We start from the raw sequence: 19,146 nt of genomic DNA, 5'->3' as shown, positions 1-19,146 counted from the left end.
AGCAATAATGATTATTCCTTCCGTGTCTACACAATTTTCCTATGGCCTCTCAGCCAACAGTTCGACTTTCTTTGTTTCTTGCGGTTTGTCTTGTTCTTTGTAGTTTTTGCTTTAAAAGAGGCCTCATTTCTCCGATGTCTTGACAGTTCGTACACCGTTTCTTGTGTCTGTACTGGATTGTGATAGTGATTTTTTCCGGAATTATCCACTTCACTTGCGTAAACTACGACTTTAACTTTAGGTTGCAGCTTCGCTTCTTGTCAATACTGTCTTCGCTGTATGTGATCTAACTGATGAACATCCGCGAGATGGTTAGCTAATCTGACAAGGTACTTCGCCCCGCAAGATGGAATCGGACAGTTTCTGCAAACTCTCTTGTAAACCATGTTGACAGTTTGGTGACTGAACACAAATAAAATCTTTTTCGCAAATAGTCAGGTTATATAGAGTGTCAGAAGGGCCAAACACAGACCAGAAAGGCCATAACCAGGCCAAACACAGGCCTGAAAGGCCATAACCAGGCCTGAAAGGCCAAAACCACGCCAAAAGGGACAAAAGGAGACAAATGGGCCATTTGTAGTTATATGGTTTTTTTTATTATTATTACTTTTCTCAGACACACGCGTGGGTGTCGCGCGTCGCTAGTCACGCAACAGCTCTCAACTTTGGAATCATCATCTTTATTTAAAAGTGTCATCACAAATAACAGTATTTTTAAAATTAAAAAGTTTTGATCTTGCTTTAGAAATTTGTATTTCAAATTTCAGATTTTTTTTAATTTTTTTGTACAAGTTTACTATTGTTGTTATTATTTTCAAGTCATCAATCAACACACGTAAAGTTTGCTTGTTTACAGTTTTATTGAAATGCAACAATACAAAGGTCCAGGAAATAAAAAAAAATTCCATAACATTCATAGTAGGTTTAGTCTTGATCTTGCGGAATGGGCTACTTTTCGTATAATCGATTGAGTAAGAATTTTCGCTTATCGATAGCAAGTTCCGTCGTTTCCAACCAATCAAATCCTTCTGTGTCTTTAAGCTCTTTTTGAGTTTCCATCACTTTTTTGAAGGTGGGATCTTTTTTCATTGCACGCATCCATTGTAGATTCTCTAAGAGCACTTTTCTCAGCTCCTTTCTGTAAACAGGAACGAAAGCGTTTACGGCTTTACTACGAGCCACATTTTCTGAATCGCCGTTTTCTTGGTATTGATTGATCAAAGCGTTAAGCTGGGTCTTGTGGCGGTTCTCGGCTTCATCAAGAATGCGTGACCACGGCTCTAAGTTTTCTGTTTCTTCTTCTTCTTCTCTTGAAGACTCTGTTCCTTGACTAGAGACTTCGCTTTCTTGAGAGAAATCGCTTTCTTGGGAGAAGTCGCTTTCTTCACTGTCTTCATAATTTCCAGCACCTTGTTGCAGGTATAAGGTATAGTTTGTGCTCGTCATCTTTGGTTTGAACCGCACGCGTTCTGACAAGAAACTAAACTTCAGAAAGTAACGCGTCTGTTTTAAAGAAAATTGATGAAGGCGGGGTTACTATGCGTTCTCCGTCATAAATAAAAGAAGATCAGAAAGGTCATAACCAGGCCAAACACAGGCCTGAAAGGCCGTAACCAGGTCTGAAAGGCCAAAACCACGCCAAAAGGGACAAAAGGGGACAAACAGGCCATTTCTAGTCATGTGTCTTTATTTTTCTCAGACACACGCGTGGGTGTCGCGCGTCGCTAAGTTTTAATTGCCTTATAAGCTCTCTGTGATAATTCCCTTGTTCCGTTCAGGGTTTTGAAACAGGTCGCTAATAGTTTCTGATATTCTATTTCAATATCACTATTCTTCACTTTTCCGAGGGTGTTTGCGGTTCCAACAGTAAACTTGCTGGCCATGTTGTTAAGGAACTGACGGTCTGAAAATCGAAGTGGACGAAGATTGCGCATAAAATAGCTTGCGTGTAGCCAGTTCAGTTATTGTTATAGACACTGACTCTGGGAATACCCAATCAGAGTAGGTGTTGGATATGACTTATTGTTTCTCAAACAAAAGACACACGAGATAATTCACATGCAAATTTTAGAGCTCCAGTCAAAGATTTGTTAAACATAATTAGTGACTAACGCGGTGTACAGATGAATAAAACTTTATTTCACTCCAAAACTTTAAAAATCTTTCAAAGGATCTCAAGACAGCTCTATTTCTACAAAGACGGTAATGCAATATTTTTAATTTGAAAAAACAGAAAGATAAGTATTTACAAGAGGCGAAACTGCAACCTGAAGTTAAAGTCGTAGTTTACGAAAGTGAAGCGGATAATTCCGGAAAAAATCACTATCACAATCCAGTACAGACACAAGAAACGGTGTATGAACTGTCAAGACATCGGAGAAATGAAGCCTCTTTTCATGCAAAAACTAAAAGACCGACTACAAAGAACAAGACAAACCGCAAGAAACAAAGAAAGTCGAACTGTTGCCTTAGAGGCCATAGGAAAATTGTGTAGACACGGAAGGAATAATTATTATTGCTCGAAATAAAACGAAAAAAAAAAACGGATTTGTAATAGTCAGTCAAATGATTAATTTTCATTCCTTTTCCTTTCAAATCGCTGTGTATTTGACTCTTTTTGTCATTGTTTTTTAATAAAGTTTTTAAAACGGTATCTCTTGACTGGTTCTATTGCTAGCAATAATTGCACGCAACTTATAATTATTATAAGTCGCGTGTTTTAATTGATCCTTGTTAAGTTATATAAAATTGATTATATACTAATGCGTCCCTTGGGGTTTTTCAGCAGAACTGAACTTATTTATATGCAACTTTAGGCTCGTGGACCCGCATAATTAACTGACTAACAATGCGTGACTTAAATAGTTTTTCATTTCCTCGAGATAGATAGGAGAAACGGGTTTGGTCTCCCAGTCGCGGACAGTTAAACAAGCGCTCCAGGCAGCTTGAAGATCAATAACATTGGTGAAAAAAGCCATCTTCAACAGTACTAACGTTTTGAAAATCGAAAAAAGTTTTCCCAGCGAGTTCAAGTTAAATGAAGAAATGACGCTTTCGTTAAAATTGGCGCTTTTATTTTAAATATATAAATATAGATTTTTCATAAGCCAATCAGGGTTAATTATTAACGGGCAAGTTTCGGCCGGCCTATTGTTTTCATTGTACTAGAGTGACGCTCATTAGTAAACCTCTACACTTATTAGTATGCAGGAAGGCAGGGGAAGGCAGGGGAAGGCAGTGATGGGGTTAATTTTTAACATCTATCACTACTCTTATGCAAAGTACGGCTGAATTAAGTTCAGCGTCTGAATCAATTCAGCTGAAAGAAATTAATTTGGGTAGGCCTAAATTCAAATTTGATGTAGCTTATGCGAAGTAGGGATGAATTAAGTTCAGCGTCTGAATCAATTCAGCTGGGAGAAATTAATTTGGGTAGGCCTAAATTCAAATTTGATGTAGCTTATGCAAAGTACGGCTGAATTAAGTTCAGCGTCTAAATCAATTCAGCTGGTAGAAATTAATTTGGGTAGGCCTAAATTCAAATTTTATGTAGCTTATGCGAAGTAGGGATAAATTAAGTTCAGCGTCTGAATCAATTCAGCTGAAAGAAATTAATTTGGGTAGACCTAAATTCAAATTTTATGTAGCTTATGCAAAGTACGGCTGAATTAAGTTCAGCGTCTGAATCAATTCAGCTGGGAGAAATTAATTTGGGTAAGCCTAAATTCAAATTTGATGTAGCTTCTGCGAAGTACGGCTGATTTAAGTTCAGCGTCTGAATCAATTCACCTGAAAGAAATTAATTTGGGTAGGCCTAAATTCAAATTTGATGTAGCTTATGCGAAGCACTGCTGAATTTAGTGCAGCGTCTGAATCAATACAGCTGGGAGAAATTAATTTGGGTAGACCTAAATTCAAATTTTATGTAGCTTAGGCAAAGTACGGCTAAAATAAGTTCAGCGTCTGAATCAATTCAGCTGGGAGAAATTAATTTGGGTAGGCCTAAATTCAAATTTGATGTAGCTTATGCGAAGTAGGGATAAATTAAGTTCAGCGTCTGAATCAATTCAGCTGGGAGAAATTAATTTGGGTAGGCGTAAATTCAAATTTTATGTAGCTTATGCGAAGTAGGTGTTACAGCGAGTTATAGCTTTTTATTTTATTTTTCTGCGCGACTAATTTTCACTTACTTTTGTTTTATTTGTGTGTGTTACATCTTTCGTACCTTTCGCCCCCACACCTTTATAGTTCATTATGTATGTAAATAGCCTTTCTGTCACCCCTTTTTTACCCTTTTTAAGCCAGTTTTCTTGCATAAGTTTTCAGTGTGCGCATCATTTTCAGTTTTGTATAGTTGTGTCTCGCCGTTCTTCCCGTCTTGATTAATTCTCTGTAGAATCACCGATAAGGTACGTTCTTGTGTTAGTCGTTCGTTTTCTATTGTTTCTCAGTTGCTCATTCCATGTCGTTTACTTGTAGTATTATTTTTAACATCTTTTATTTAATCTTTGTATTTCAAGAACCGTTCTGGTACGGATTTGTTTACCGTCGGGATGAGTTACTTTGCAATGGTGAAAAATATCAAATAAAGTGAAAGTAGAGAGCTGAGTGATTAGCAGCGGCTACATGGTTCTTATCGATACGACGGATTATTAGCGGAGTTTCCTTTCCTTGCTGAATCAAGTTCCATTATGGCAGAAGGCGGGTCAGGATTTACGCGGCGAACGTCGAGTTGCGCGTTGTTGGATGAGGGTCAGATTAATCAACTTAGACGATCGTTATCAGCCTACAGAGGTCACTTAACGAGGTCATACAAAGAATTGGAGTGGTTGTTTTCGAATAGTGGAAGTCTTGTGGAAGTTTTAGACAAGAAATGTACGCTGGACGGTTTATTTATGAGGTATAACGCGAAGGCAAAAGATTTGTTACAGTCATTGACAGTTTCAGACGAACACGAACGGGCGTTGCAAGATCATATGCGTGAAATAGAAACGAAAGGCCTTTTTGACGTGGAATTTGCTCGGTGGTTTAGTAAGTCGTGCGAATCGGCAACTTCACGTCCCGAATTGGATCCCGCACCGCGCGAGGGCCCACGCGTGGTTCCTCGTGACAGTGTGTTCGTGGGAAATCAGCCACACCCTTCTTCGTGCGAGAGTCCTCGCGAGGGATACCCACGCGAGGGTGTCCCACGCCCTTCTCTCGAGATCCCTCGAGATGCAGCACCACAGAGTTCACGCGATATTCCGCATGATACGTTTCCAGATGACGATTCAGTTTGGCTTACCCGTTCTTTCACCGGGGATTCACGTGGTAGCTCGAGAGTTAGCAAAGCTTCGCAGTCGTCCAAGGTAAAGCTTGCGAAGGCCAGACTTCAAGTGAAGAAAGTTGAAGAGGAACTAAGGCTCCTAAGTCGTCTGCAACAGTTAGAGCACGAGAGGCAGCGTCTAGACAAGGAAAAGGAGCTGTTTAAGGCCAGATTTGAGGCTGACCAGGCACAGATCGAGGTGGATTTTTGCAGTGATTCCGAGCGCGTATTTGAGTCCTTTAATCAATTGCCAAAACAGACGCCTGATGAAGCCATTGGAAAATATCTTCAGTCTTGTGAAAGGGATCCTGGACAAGCTCATGAATTCTCGTCTGGTTTTCTAACTAAGTCACGCGAGCTACCAGCAGTCGTACCAAATAAAGAGTCCAGAGATCATAAGAAAAACGAAGCAGTTATTGAAGCCTCAGACCTTCAGCGCCTTTTGAGCCAACAGCAGGAAAAAACAGTCCGCTACTTGTCCTCTGGCCTCGAAAGGCTCGAAATGCCGAAAAGAGAAGTTATCTCCTTTGATGGCGATCCTAGGAAGTATCCTCGATTTATAAAGAGCTTTGAAATCAATGTGGAACGTAGAGTTAACGCGGACGATGAAAGACTGTCCTACCTTATCCAGTTTTGCTCAGGTGTCACAAAAGACGCCATCGAGAACTGTGTTATCTTGCCTCCTGGGCAAGGTTACCGCGAAGCGAAAGATATCTTGCAGAAGAATTTCGGTCAGAAACACATCATTGTGCGTGCGTTTATTGAAAGAGTTGTTATGGGACCTCAAATCCGAGCGTCGGACGCCGAGAAGCTGTCGCAGCTAGCGAGAGACATGAGAAATTGCGTTATGAGCTCTGAGCATATGCGATACAAAGCAGATATAAATTCGATGGACACTCTCAGAAAGGTTGTAATGCGCCTGCCACCTCACATCCAGGCGAAGTGGGCAGAAGTGTCAAGCAAATTGATTGAAGCTGATATCGAACCTGAGTTCTCTCACCTAACAGATTTCGTGGAAAAGAGAGCCGCTGTAGCCAATACTGCCTTCGGAAAATTGGTTGGTACTAGACCGAATGAAGACAAAGGGATTACACAAAGAGCAAGAAGAAAATCAGACGATGCCCCTGCGGTGAAAGTAACAACTCTCGCGACTCAAGGTTCAAATGGTACCTCGTCTATCCCGAGTCCACAGAAAGCTCTTGGCTCGAAGCAGCATGCAAACAAGCAAGCTCCTGTGACTACGTGTTTGTTCTGCAATGGTAATCATGATCTCGAGAGATGCTTCAAATTTAGAGACATATCCTATGAAGAACGTAGAAAGTTTGTGTTGGACAAAAGATTATGCATCAACTGCCTGAGAAGCAACCACTTTGTAAGGCGCTGCAGGCAATTTAGGGCTTGCCTCTTCAGTGGATGTGGGAAACGTCACCACTCGTTGCTGCATCCTCCTGGCGACAGAGTCCTTGAAGAAACGAACCAACCCGCTGACAGGGCCACAGTGGATACCCCTGAGAAGGTAAACGTTGACAGAGCTAGTGATGAAGGCCAGTGTGCAGCCATTGGTACCGGAAAACCTCGTGTGAGCCTGCGTATAGTTCCCGTGAGAGTCAGTGGTGCGGATGGCGGTCCCGAGGTAGAGACATACGCTTTCCTAGATGATGGCTCGGATACCACTCTCTGCTCCAATAGTTTGGCAGAAACCCTGGGCTTGTCAGGGAAACCTATGACGTTCTCTCTTACAACCGTAAACGAGAAAGACCGATCCAGAAGCGGTTTTGAGGTGGAATTGAACGTCAAGGCTCTCAAGTCAGATGACAGTATACATTTGAACAAAGTGTGGACAGTGGACCATCTCCCGGTTTCAAGACGGAGCATACCAACCGATGAAGATGTTCGAGGATGGTCTCATTTACACGGCATTGAGTTTCCAAAGCTTGAAGACCAAAAGGTGGAGATCCTGATCGGTAATGACAACCCTGAAGCCCATTGGGTATTTGAACAAAGATGCGGTAAAAGAAAGCAGCCTTATGCAGCCCGTACGCTACTTGGATGGACACTCATTGGTCCTTTAGAACATAGCAAGAGTTCAGAAGTGCATGTCAGCTTTATTAGTGGCGGCCAAGAGATGATCTCAAACCAGCTTAAGAGGTTATATGACGCAGACTTCAATGAGTCCTTATCTAGTGTGAAGCAAGCCATGTCAATTGAAGACCAACGAGCCCTGGCCATTCTGGAGAGTTCCGCCTGCCTTAGAAATGGTCACTATCAGTTACCTCTCCCATGGCGCCTCAAGTCTCCTTGCCTACCGAATAACCGAGATGTTGCTGTACGAAGAATGAGGTTCCTAGAAAGACGTTTCCAAAAGGACACCCCCCTTTTTGAGAAGTACAGATCGACTGTTGAAGACTACATATCAAGGGGCCACGCCAAGAGAGTTCCCGACGACCAAGTCTACGTTGATGACAAACCATTGTGGTACTTGCCTCATCATCCAGTTTTTCATCCCCAAAAACCTGGGAAAGTAAGAGTTGTTTTCGATTGCGCAGCAAGATTCCGTGATACTTCTTTGAACGATCAACTCCTCCAAGGTCCGGATCTTACGAATAATCTCGCAGGTGTTCTACTCAGATTCCGGCAAGAACCCATAGCACTAATGTCGGACATAGAGCGGATGTTCCACCAGGTACTTGTGGCACCGGACGACTGTCATGCCCTGCGGTTTCTTTGGTGGGAAGATGGCAATCCTTCAAACAACCTTGTTGATCATCAGATGTTAGTACATCTATTTGGCGCCAAATCATCGCCATGTTGTGCCAGTTTCGCCCTCAGGAAAACGGCACGTGATAATCAAAGTGAATTTGACGTCCAGACCGTTGACACAGTTTATCGCAACTTCTACGTCGATGATTGCTTGAAGTCGGTGGTCTCAGTTCCTGATGCGAAAAGATTGGTGCACCAATTGACGGACTTGCTTTCCAAAGGCGGGTTTCATCTTACAAAGTGGATAAGCAATTGCCGAGAAGTTCTTGAGTTTATACCGGCTTCAAAGCGGGCACCGTCTGTGATGACTCTAGATTTTGAAGATTTGCCTATTGATCGAGCCTTGGGAACCCAGTGGAATGTCGAGAAGGACACATTAAGCTTCCGTGTCTCTGAAAAAGAAGTCGCTGATACTAGAAGGGGGATATTGTCCTTGGTTTCTGGTGTGTACGATCCGCTAGGATTCGCAGCCCCTCTTGTATTGCCGGCCAAGATGATCCTTCAAGAACTGTGCAAGCAAGATTTCGGCTGGGACGATCAAATTCCTGATGAGAAGCTAACGGAGTGGCGTGGTTGGGTTGATAATCTTCCAAATCTGAAGCTTGTTAGCTGGCCACGTTGTATGAAGCCTCGAGGGTTTGGCAACCTCCTTAATGTTCAACTGCACCACTTCAGCGATGCATCGGAGAAAGGATACGGTGCAGCATCGTATATCCGGCTTGTAGATGTTTCAGGTCATATTCACAGTGGATTACTCCTTGGAAAGGCACGGGTAGCACCCTTGAAAACTATCACAATTCCTCGAATGGAGCTGACCGCTGCAACCGTATCTGCGAAATTGCATAAGTTCCTCGAAGACGAGCTTGACCTTCAAGTTCACAAAACTGTGTTCTGGACAGACTCTACTATAGTCCTTCAGTACATCCGTAACGAGGCAAGGAGGTTCCAGACGTTTGTGGCTAACAGATTGTCGATAATTCACGATGCGTCCTCACCATGTCAGTGGCGGTACGTGGACTCGCAGTCCAATCCTGCAGACTACGCTTCCCGTGGTTTGTCAATTCTAGAGACAGAGAAGTTTGAAAGTTGGCTTAATGGTCCAGCCTTCCTCCGCAGACATGAGAGTGAATGGCCGCAATCCCCTTTCCAGATACTTGATTGTTGTGAAGAGGATACAGAATTGAAAAGGGAAAAGCCACAAATCCACTTAGTGTTAAGAGAAGACATCCTCGAGCGCCTACTTCGGACACACTCCTCCTTTAACAAGCTTCAGGCATCCGTCGCCTGGTTGTTACGTTTCCGAGAATACCTTCAGTCACGTGTGTCCCAGAAAACACCACGAGTGGGCAATTTGACGGTTGGAGAAATTTCCCGTGCGACAAGAGAAATAGTTCAAGTCATTCAAGCCCAATCTTTCCCGAAAGAGTTAGAAATTCTGTCCAAGGAGCGTTCAGCAAGTTCTCTAGATTCAAGCCTCTCACGTCCATCCAGAAAGAGATTCGCATGCGTGGGTTACCTCAGTCCTCTACGTAAGCTGAGTCCGTTCATCCATAATGGTATCATATGCGTCGGAGGACGTCTTGAAAGGGCACCTATTAGTTTCGACGCCAAACACCCAATGATTCTGCCTGGCAAGAATTACGTCACCGACCTAATTGTTAAAGAGTATCACGAAGCAGAAGGCCATGTGGGTGCAAACCAAGTCCTCTCCAGCATTAGACGAAAATTTTGGATCCTTCAGGGACATTCAGCTGTTCGTCGTGTTGTTGGGAAGTGTTTGAAGTGTCGTCAATGGAATGCTCCTCCATGTCAGCAAGTAATGGCACCTCTTCCCAGAGCAAGGGTAACCCCACAGTCGCCTCCGTTCTCTTCAGTGGGAGTGGATTACTTCGGCCCAATTCTTGTCAAGTTAAAACGAAGTCATGTGAAGAGATACGGGTGTCTGTTCACGTGTTTAGCTGTCCGAGCAGTACATATCGAGATTGCGCACGACCTTACCAGCGATTCCTTTATACAAGCCTTCTCCAGATTCGTCAGCAGACGCGGTTCACCAGTTGAAGTCTTTAGTGACTGTAGATGCGAATGTAAACCAGCCGTAAATTTCAACGTTTATTTCGACACGAGGCACCGTGAGACAAACTCGCAATTCCAGTTACACCGATGGGCCTTAATAAAAGTCAACTTAACTGCCGTACAAACCGTGAAAACTAATAAACCTTAGTGAACTTAAAATTGAGGTAAAAACTCGGTGGCCCTCGTGGTAAACATTAAAGGCCACCTATGCGCATGCCCGAAACTAAATGTCTGCGCAGGGAACCCAGCTGGGAAACACGAAGCCCAGCAGTAACAGTGACAATGGAACCAACTTCAGAGGAGCAGAAGTAGAAATTAAGACCGCCTTGGAGAAATGGAACATCGACCGAATCGACAATTGTCTCAGAAGACGAGGCGTTACTTGGCACTTCAATCCACCGTTAGCAAGTCATGCTGGCGGAGTCTGGGAAAGAATAATCCGTTCCATACGCAAGATTTTCCGCTCACTCATAGGCGTTCAACTGGTCGATGACGAGACTCTCCTTACTTTCATGGCAGAAGTTGAGAAGATCCTTAACGATCGCCCTCTCACGCCACCGTCTAGTGATCCGCAGGACCTCGAACCCTTGACCCCGAGCAAGTTGCTATTGCTTCGTCCAAATGTCTGTCAGTCTCCAACAGAAACCAGTGATGTCGTGTCTTATGCGTCTAAGCGTTGGAAGCAAGCACATTATTTAGCTGATGTGTTTTGGAAGCGTTGGATACGCGAATACATACCGGCTCTTCAGCGAAAACAGAAATGGCTCCGTCCACGCCCAAGCTTGGCTGTTGATGACTTGGTTCTAGTCGTTGACGAAGCTTCGCCTCGCGGATTTTGGCCGAAGGGTATTGTTCAAGAAGTATTTCCTGACAAGCACGGTTTCGTGAGACAGGTCTTGGTCAGGACGGCCTCCTCGGTTCTACGACGCGACGTGCGGAAACTTTGCCTATTAGAAGGCGCTTTATTTGAAAGAGACTAACCTGGACAGTGACGTTAAATAACTGAACTCAGACATTATGAACACCTTAGTTTTTTTTGGAAAGGCTTTCTTATATGCGCCTTTCGGGGGCCGGTGTGTTACAGCGAGTTATAGCTTTTTATTTTATTTTTCTGCGCGACTAATTTTCACTTACTTTTGTTTTATTTGTGTGTGTTACATCTTTCGTACCTTTCGCCCCCACACCTTTATAGTTCATTATGTATGTAAATAGCCTTTCTGTCACCCCTTTTTTACCCTTTTTAAGCCAGTTTTCTTGCATAAGTTTTCAGTGTGCGCATCATTTTCAGTTTTGTATAGTTGTGTCTCGCCGTTCTTCCCGTCTTGATTAATTCTCTGTAGAATCACCGATAAGGTACGTTCTTGTGTTAGTCGTTCGTTTTCTATTGTTTCTCAGTTGCTCATTCCATGTCGTTTACTTGTAGTATTATTTTTAACATCTTTTATTTAATCTTTGTATTTCAAGAACCGTTCTGGTACGGATTTGTTTACCGTCGGGATGAGTTACTTTGCAATGGTGAAAAATATCAAATAAAGTGAAAGTAGAGAGCTGAGTGATTAGCAGCGGCTACAGTAGGGATGAATTAAGTTCAGCGTCTGAATCAATTCAGCTGGGAGAAATTAATTTGGGTAGACCTATGTTCAAATTTTATGTAGCTTATGCAAAGTACGGCTGAATTAAGTTCAGCGTCTGAATCAATTCAGCTGAAAGAAATTAAATTGGGTAGGCCTAAATTCAAATTTGATGTAGCTTCTGCGAAGTAGGGATGAATTAAGTACAGCGTCTGAATCAATTCAGCTGGGATAAAATTAATTTGGGTAGGCCTAAATTCAAATTTGATGTAGCTTATGCGAAGTACGGCTGAGTTAAGTTCAGCGTCTGAATCAATTCAGCAGGCAGAAATTAATTTGGGTAGACCTAAATTCAAATTTTATGTAGCTTATGCGAAGTAGGGATGAATTAAGTTCAGCGTCTGAATCAATTCAGCTGAAAGAAATTAATTTGGGGAGGCCTAAATTCAAATTTGATGTAGCTTCTTCGAAGCAGTGCTGAATTAAGTTTAGCGTCTAAATCAATTCAGTTGGGAGATATTATTTTGGGTAGACCTAAATTCAAATTTTATGTAGCTTATGCAAAGTACGGCTAAATTAAGTTCAGCGTCTGAATCAATTAAGGTGGGAGAAATTAATTTGGGTAGGGCTAAATTCAAATTTGATGTAACTTATGCAAAGTACGGCTGAATTAAGTTTAGCGTCTGAATCAATTTACCTGGGAGAAATTAATTTGGGTAGGCCTAAATTCAAATTTTATGTAGCTTATGCGAAGTAGGGATGAATTAAGTACAGCGTCTGAATCAATTCAGCTGCGAGAAATTAATTTGGGTAGGCCTAAATTCAAATTTGATGTAGCTTATGCGAAGTACGGCTGAGTTAAGTTCAGCGTCTGAATCAATTCAGCAGGTAGAAGTTAATTTGGGTAGGCCTAAATTCAAATTTTATGTAGCTTATTGGAAGTACGGCCGAATTAAGTTGAGCGTTTAAATCAATTCAGCTGGGAGAAATTAATTTGGGTAGGACTAAATTCAAATTTTATGTAGCTTATGCGAAGTAGCGATGAATTAAGTTTAGCGTCTGAATCAATTCAGCAGGGAGAAATTAACTTGGGTAGGCCTAAATTCAAATTTGATGTAGCTTATGCGAAGTACGGCTAAATTTAGTTCAGCGTCTGAATCATATCAGCTGGAAGAAATTAATTTGGGTAGGCCTAAATTCAAATTTGATGTACCTTATGCAAAGTAGGGATGAATTAAGTTCAGCGTCTCAATCAATTCAGCTGGGAGAAATTAATTTGGGTAGGCCTAAATTCAAATTTTATGTAGCTTATGCGAAGTAGGGATGAATTAAGTACAGCGTCTGAATCAATTCAGCTGGGAGAAATTAATTTGGGTAGGCGTAAATTCAAATTTGATGTAGTTTATGCGAAGTAGGACTGAGTTAAGTTCAGCGTCTGAATCAATTCAGCAGGTAGAAATAAATTTGGGTAGGCCAAAATTCAAATTTTATGTAGCTTATTGGAAGTACGGCTGAATTAAGTTCAGCGTCTGAATCAATTCAGCAGGTAGAAATAAATTTGGGTAGGCCAAAATTCAAATTTTATGTAGCTTATTAGAAGTACGGCTGAATTAAGTTCAGCGTCTGAATCAATTCAGCTGAAAGAAATTAATTTGGGTAGGCCTAAATTCAAATTTGATGTAGCTTATGCAAGGTAGGGATGAATTAAGTTCAGCGTCTAAATCAATTCAGCTGGGAGAAATTAATTTGGGTAGGGCTAAATTCAAATTTGATGTCGCTTCTGCGAAGTAGGGATGAATTAAGTACAGCGTCTGAATCAATTCAGCTGGGATAAAATTAATTTGGGTAGGCCTAAATTCAAATTTGATGTAGCTTATGCGAAGTACGGCTGAGTTAAGTTCAGCGTCTGAATCAATTCAGCAGGTAGAAATTAATTTGGGTAGGCCTAAATTCAAATTTTATGTAGCTTATGCGAAGTAGGGATGAATTAAGTCCAGCGTCTGAATCAATTCAGCTGAAAGAAATTAATTTGGGAAGGCCTAAATTTAAATTTGATGTAGCTTCTTTGAAGCAGTGCTGAATTAAGTTCAGCGTCTAAATCAATTCAGTTGGGAGATATTATTTTGGGTAGACCTAAATTCAAATTTTATGTAGCTTATGCAAAGTACGGCTAAATTAAGTTCAGCGTCTGAATCAATTAAGGTGGGAGAAATTAATTTGGGTAGGGCTAAATTCAAATTTCATGTAACTTATGCGAAGTACGGCTGAATTAAGTTCAGCGTCTGAATCAATTTAGCTGGGAGAAATTAATTTGGGTAGGCCTAAATTCAAATTTTATGTAGCTTATCCGAAGTAGGGATGAATTAAGTACAGCGTCTGAATCAATTCAGCTGGGAGAAATTAATTTGGGTAGGCCTAAATTCAAACTTGATGTAGCTTATGCGAAGTACGGCTGAGTTAAGTTCAGTGTCTGAATCAATTCAGCTGAAAGAAATTAAATTGGGTAGGCCTAAATTCAAATTTGATGTAGCTTATGCGAAGTACGGCTGAGTTAAGTTCAGCGTCTGAATCAATTCAGCAGGCAGAAATTAATTTGGGTAGACCTAAATTCAAATTTTATGTAGCTTATGCGAAGTAGGGATGAATTAAGTTCAGCGTCTGAATCAATTCAGCTGAAAGAAATTAATTTGGGGAGGCCTAAATTCAAATTTGATGTAGCTTCTTCGAAGCAGTGCTGAATTAAGTTTAGCGTCTAAATCAATTCAGTTGGGAGATATTATTTTGGGTAGACCTAAATTCAAATTTTATGTAGCTTATGCAAAGTACGGCTAAATTAAGTTCAGCGTCTGAATCAATTTACCTGGGAGAAATTAATTTGGGTAGGCCTAAATTCAAATTTTATGTAGCTTATGCGAAGTAGGGATGAATTAAGTACAGCGTCTGAATCAATTCAGCTGGGAGAAATTAATTTGGGTAGGCCTAAATTCAAATTTGATGTAGCTTATGCGAAGTACGGCTGAGTTAAGTTCAGCGTCTGAATCAATTCAGCAGGTAGAAGTTAATTTGGGTAGGCCTAAATTCAAATTTTATGTAGCTTATTGGAAGTACGGCCGAATTAAGTTGAGCGTTTAAATCAATTCAGCTGGGAGAAATTAATTTGGGTAGGACTAAATTCAAATTTTATGTAGCTTATGCGAAGTACGGCTAAATTTAGTTCAGCGTCTGAATCATATCAGCTGGAAGAAATTAATTTGGGTAGGCCTAAATTCAAATTTTATGTAGCTTATGCGAAGTAGGGATGAATTAAGTACAGCGTCTGAATCAATTCAGCTGGGAGAAATTAACTTGGGTAGGCCTAAATTCAAATTTGATGTAGCTTATGCGAAGTACGGCTAAATTTAGTTCAGCGTCTGAATCATATCAGCTGGAAGAAATTAATTTGGGTAGGCCTAAATTCAAATTTTATGTAGCTTATGCGAAGTAGGGATGAATTAAGTACAGCGTCTGAATCAATTCAGCTGGGAGAAATTAATTTGGGTAGGCGTAAATTCAAATTTGATGTAGTTTATGCGAAGTAGGACTGAGTTAAGTTCAGCGTCTGAATCAATTCAGCAGGTAGAAATAAATTTGGGTAGGCCAAAATTCAAATTTTATGTAGCTTATTGGAAGTACGGCTGAATTAAGTTCAGCGTCTGAATCAATTCAGCTGAAAGAAATTAATTTGGGTAGGCCTAAATTCAAATTTGATGTAGCTTATGCAAGGTAGGGATGAATTAAGTTCAGCGTCTAAATCAATTCAGCTGGGAGAAATTAATTTGGGTAGCCCTAAATTCAAATTTGATGTCGCTTCTGCGAAGTAGGGATGAATTAAGTACAGCGTCTGAATCAATTCAGCTGGGATAAAATTAATTTGGGTAGGCCTAAATTCAAATTTGATGTAGCTTATGCGAAGTACGGCTGAGTTAAGTTCAGCGTCTGAATCAATTCAGCAGGTAGAAATTAATTTGGGTAGGCCTAAATTCAAATTTTATGTAGCTTATGCGAAGTAGGGATGAATTAAGTCCAGCGTCTGAATCAATTCAGCTGAAAGAAATTAATTTGGGGAGGCCTAAATTTAAATTTGATGTAACTTCTTTGAAGCAGTGCTGAATTAAGTTCAGCGTCTAAATCAATTCAGTTGGGAGATATTATTTTGGGTAGACCTAAATTCAAATTTTATGTAGCTTATGCAAAGTACGGCTAAATTAAGTTCAGCGTCTGAATCAATTAAGGTGGGAGAAATTAATTTGAGTAGGGCTAAATTCAAATTTCATGTAACTTATGCGAAGTACGGCTGAATTAAGTTCAGCGTCTGAATCAATTTAGCTGGGAGAAATTAATTTGGGTAGGCCTAAATTCAAATTTTATGTAGCTTATCCGAAGTAGGGATGAATTAAGTACAGCGTCTGAATCAATTCAGCTGGGAGAAATTAATTTGGGTAGGCGTAAATTCAAATTTGATGTAGTTTATGCGAAGTAGGACTGAGTTAAGTTCAGCGTCTGAATCAATTCAGCAGGTAGAAATTTGGGTAGGCCAAAATTCAAATTTTATGTAGCTTATTGGAAGTACGGCTGAATTAAGTTCAGCGTCTGAATCAATTCAGCTAAAAGAAATTAATTTGGGTAGGCCTAAATTCAAATTTGATGTAGCTTATGCAAGGTAGGGATGAATTAAGTTCAGCGTCTAAATCAATTCAGCTGGGAGAAATTAATTTGGGTAGCCCTAAATTCAAATTTTATGTAGCTTATGCGAAGTACGGCTGAATTAAATTGAGCGCCTAAATCAATTCAGCTGGGAGAAATTAATTTGGGTAGGCCTAAATGCAAATTTGATGTAGCTTATGCGAAGTAGGGATGAATTAAGTTCAGCGTCTGAATCAATTCAGCTGGGAGAATTTAATTTGGGTAGGCCTAAATTCAAATTTGATGTAGCTTATGCAAAGTACGGCTGAATTTAGTTCAGTGTCCGAATCAATTCAGCTGGGAGAAATTAATTTGGGTAGGCCTAAATTCAAATTTTATGTAGCTTATGCGAAGTAGGGATGAATTAAGTCCAGCGTCTAAATCAATTCAGCTGGGAGAAACTAATTTGGGTAGGCCTAAATTCAAATTTTATGTAGCTCATGCGAAGTAGGGATGAATTAAGTTCAGCGTCTAAATCAATTCAGCTGGGAGAAATTAATTTGGGTAGACCTAAATTTAAATTTTATGTAGCTTATGCAAAGTACGGCTGAATTAAGTTCAGCGTCTGAATCAATTAAGGTGGGAGAAATTAATTTGAGTAGGGCTAAATTCAAATTTCATGTAACTTATGCGAAGTACGGCTGAATTAAGTTCAGCGTCTGAATCAATTTAGCTGGGAGAAATTAATTTGGGTAGGCCTAAATTCAAATTTTATGTAGCTTATCCGAAGTAGGGATGAATTAAGTACAGCGTCTGAATCAATTCAGCTGGGAGAAATTAATTTGGGTAGGCCTAAATTCAAATTTGATGTAGCTTATGCGAAGTACGGCTGAGTTAAGTTCAGTGTCTGAATCAATTCAGCAGGTAGAAGTTAATTTGGGTAGGCCTAAATTCAAATTTTATGTAGCTTATTGGAAGTACGGCCGAATTAAGTTGAGCGTTTAAATCAACTCAGCTGGCAGAAATTAATTTGGGTAGGACTAAATTCAAATTTTATGTAGCTTATGCGAAGTAGCGATGAATTAAGTTTAGCGTCTGAATCAATTCAGCTGGGAGAAATTAACTTGGGTAGGCCTAAATTCAAATATGATGTAGCTTATGCGAAGTACGGCTAAATTTAGTTCAGCGTCTGAATCATATCAGCTGGAAGAAATTAATTTGGGTAGGCCTAAATTCAAATTTGATGTACCTTATGCAAAGTAGGGATGAATTAAGTTCAGCGTCTCCATCAATTCAGCTGGGAGAAATTAATTTGGGTAGGCCTAAATTCAAATTTTATGTAGCTTATGCGAAGTAGGGATGAATTAAGTACAGCGTCTGAATCAATTCAGCTGGGAGAAATTAATTTGGGTAGGCGTAAATTCAAATTTGATGTAGTTTATGCGAAGTAGGACTGAGTTAAGTTCAGCGTCTGAATCAATTCAGCAGGTAGAAATTTGGGTAGGCCAAAATTCAAATTTTATGTAGCTTATTGGAAGTACGGCTGAATTAAGTTCAGCGTCTGAATCAATTCAGCTAAAAGAAATTAATTTGGGTAGGCCTAAATTCAAATTTGATGTAGCTTATGCAAGGTAGGGATGAATTAAGTTCAGCGTCTAAATCAATTCAGCTGGGAGAAATTAATTTGGGTAGCCCTAAATTCAAATTTTATGTAGCTTATGCAAAGTACGGCTGAATTAAATTGAGCGCCTAAATCAATTCAGCTGGGAGAAATTAATTTGGGTAGGCCTAAATGCAAATTTGATGTAGCTTATGCGAAGTAGGGATGAATTAAGTTCAGCGTCTGAATCAATTCAGCTGGGAGAATTTAATTTGGGTAGGCCTAAATTCAAATTTGATGTAGCTTATGCAAAGTACGGCTGAATTTAGTTCAGTGTCCGAATCAATTCAGCTGGGAGAAATTAATTTGGGTAGGCCTAAATTCAAATTTTATGTAGCTTATGCGAAGTAGGGATGAATTAAGTCCAGCGTCTAAATCAATTCAGCTGGGAGAAACTAATTTGGGTAGGCCTAAATTCAAATTTTATGTAGCTCATGCGAAGTAGGGATGAATTAAGTTCAGCGTCTAAATCAATTCAGCTGGGAGAAATTAATTTGGGTAGACCTAAATTTAAATTTTATGTAGCTTATGCAAAGAACGACTGAATTAAGTTGAGCGTCTAAATCAATTCAGCTGGGAGAAAGTAATTTGGGTAGGCCTAAATTCAAATTTGATGTAGCTTATACGAAGTAGGAATGAATTAAGTTCAGCGTCTGAATCAATTCAGCTGGAAGAAATTAATTTGGGTAGACCTAAATTCAAATTTTATGTAGCTGATGCAAAGTACGGCTGAATTAAGTTGAGCGTCTAAATCAATTCAGCTGGGAGAAATTAATTTGGGTAGGCCTAAATTTAAATTTTATGTAGCTTATTGGAAGTACGGCTGAATTAAGTTTAGCGTGTGAATTAATTCAGCTGAAAGAAATTAATTTGGGTAGACTTAAATTCAAATTTGATGTAGCTTATGAGAAGGACCGCTGACTTGATTTCAGCGTCTAAATCAATTCAGCTGGGAGAAATTAATTTGGGTAGACCTAAATTCAAATTTTATGTAGCTTATGCAAAGTACGGCTGAATTAAGTTGAGCGTCTAAATCAATTCAGCTGGGAGAAATTAATTTTGGTAGGCCTAAATTCAAATTTGATGTAGCTTATGCGAAGTAGGGATGAATTAAG

General features: G+C 40.3%; 1 protein-coding gene and 1 pseudogene across 2 annotated transcripts in view; one reads left to right on the top strand and one right to left on the bottom strand.

Annotated features, from left to right (window-relative positions):
- Positions 1–19,146, bottom strand: part of LOC146482816 (mitochondrial inner membrane protein Mpv17-like) — a 30,944-nt pseudogene that overhangs the window by 6,429 nt on the left and 5,369 nt on the right. The gene's annotated exons all lie outside the window — the stretch shown is intronic.
- Positions 4,139–11,118, top strand: LOC146482817 (uncharacterized). Its single transcript, XM_085106699.1, has 2 exons — positions 4,139–10,160; positions 10,378–11,118. Exons 1-2 carry the CDS (start codon positions 4,692–4,694, stop codon positions 11,116–11,118), a joined length of 6,210 nt encoding a protein of 2,069 aa, XP_084962825.1. The 5' UTR covers positions 4,139–4,691.

The sequence above is a fragment of the Pavona decussata genome, unplaced genomic scaffold, assembly GCF_977016875.1.
Source record: "Pavona decussata unplaced genomic scaffold, jaPavDecu1.1 SCAFFOLD_43, whole genome shotgun sequence".
NCBI lineage: Eukaryota > Metazoa > Cnidaria > Anthozoa > Scleractinia > Agariciidae > Pavona > Pavona decussata.
Note: the sequence above shows the minus strand (reverse complement) of the source record. Positions and strands in the feature narration are given on the sequence as shown.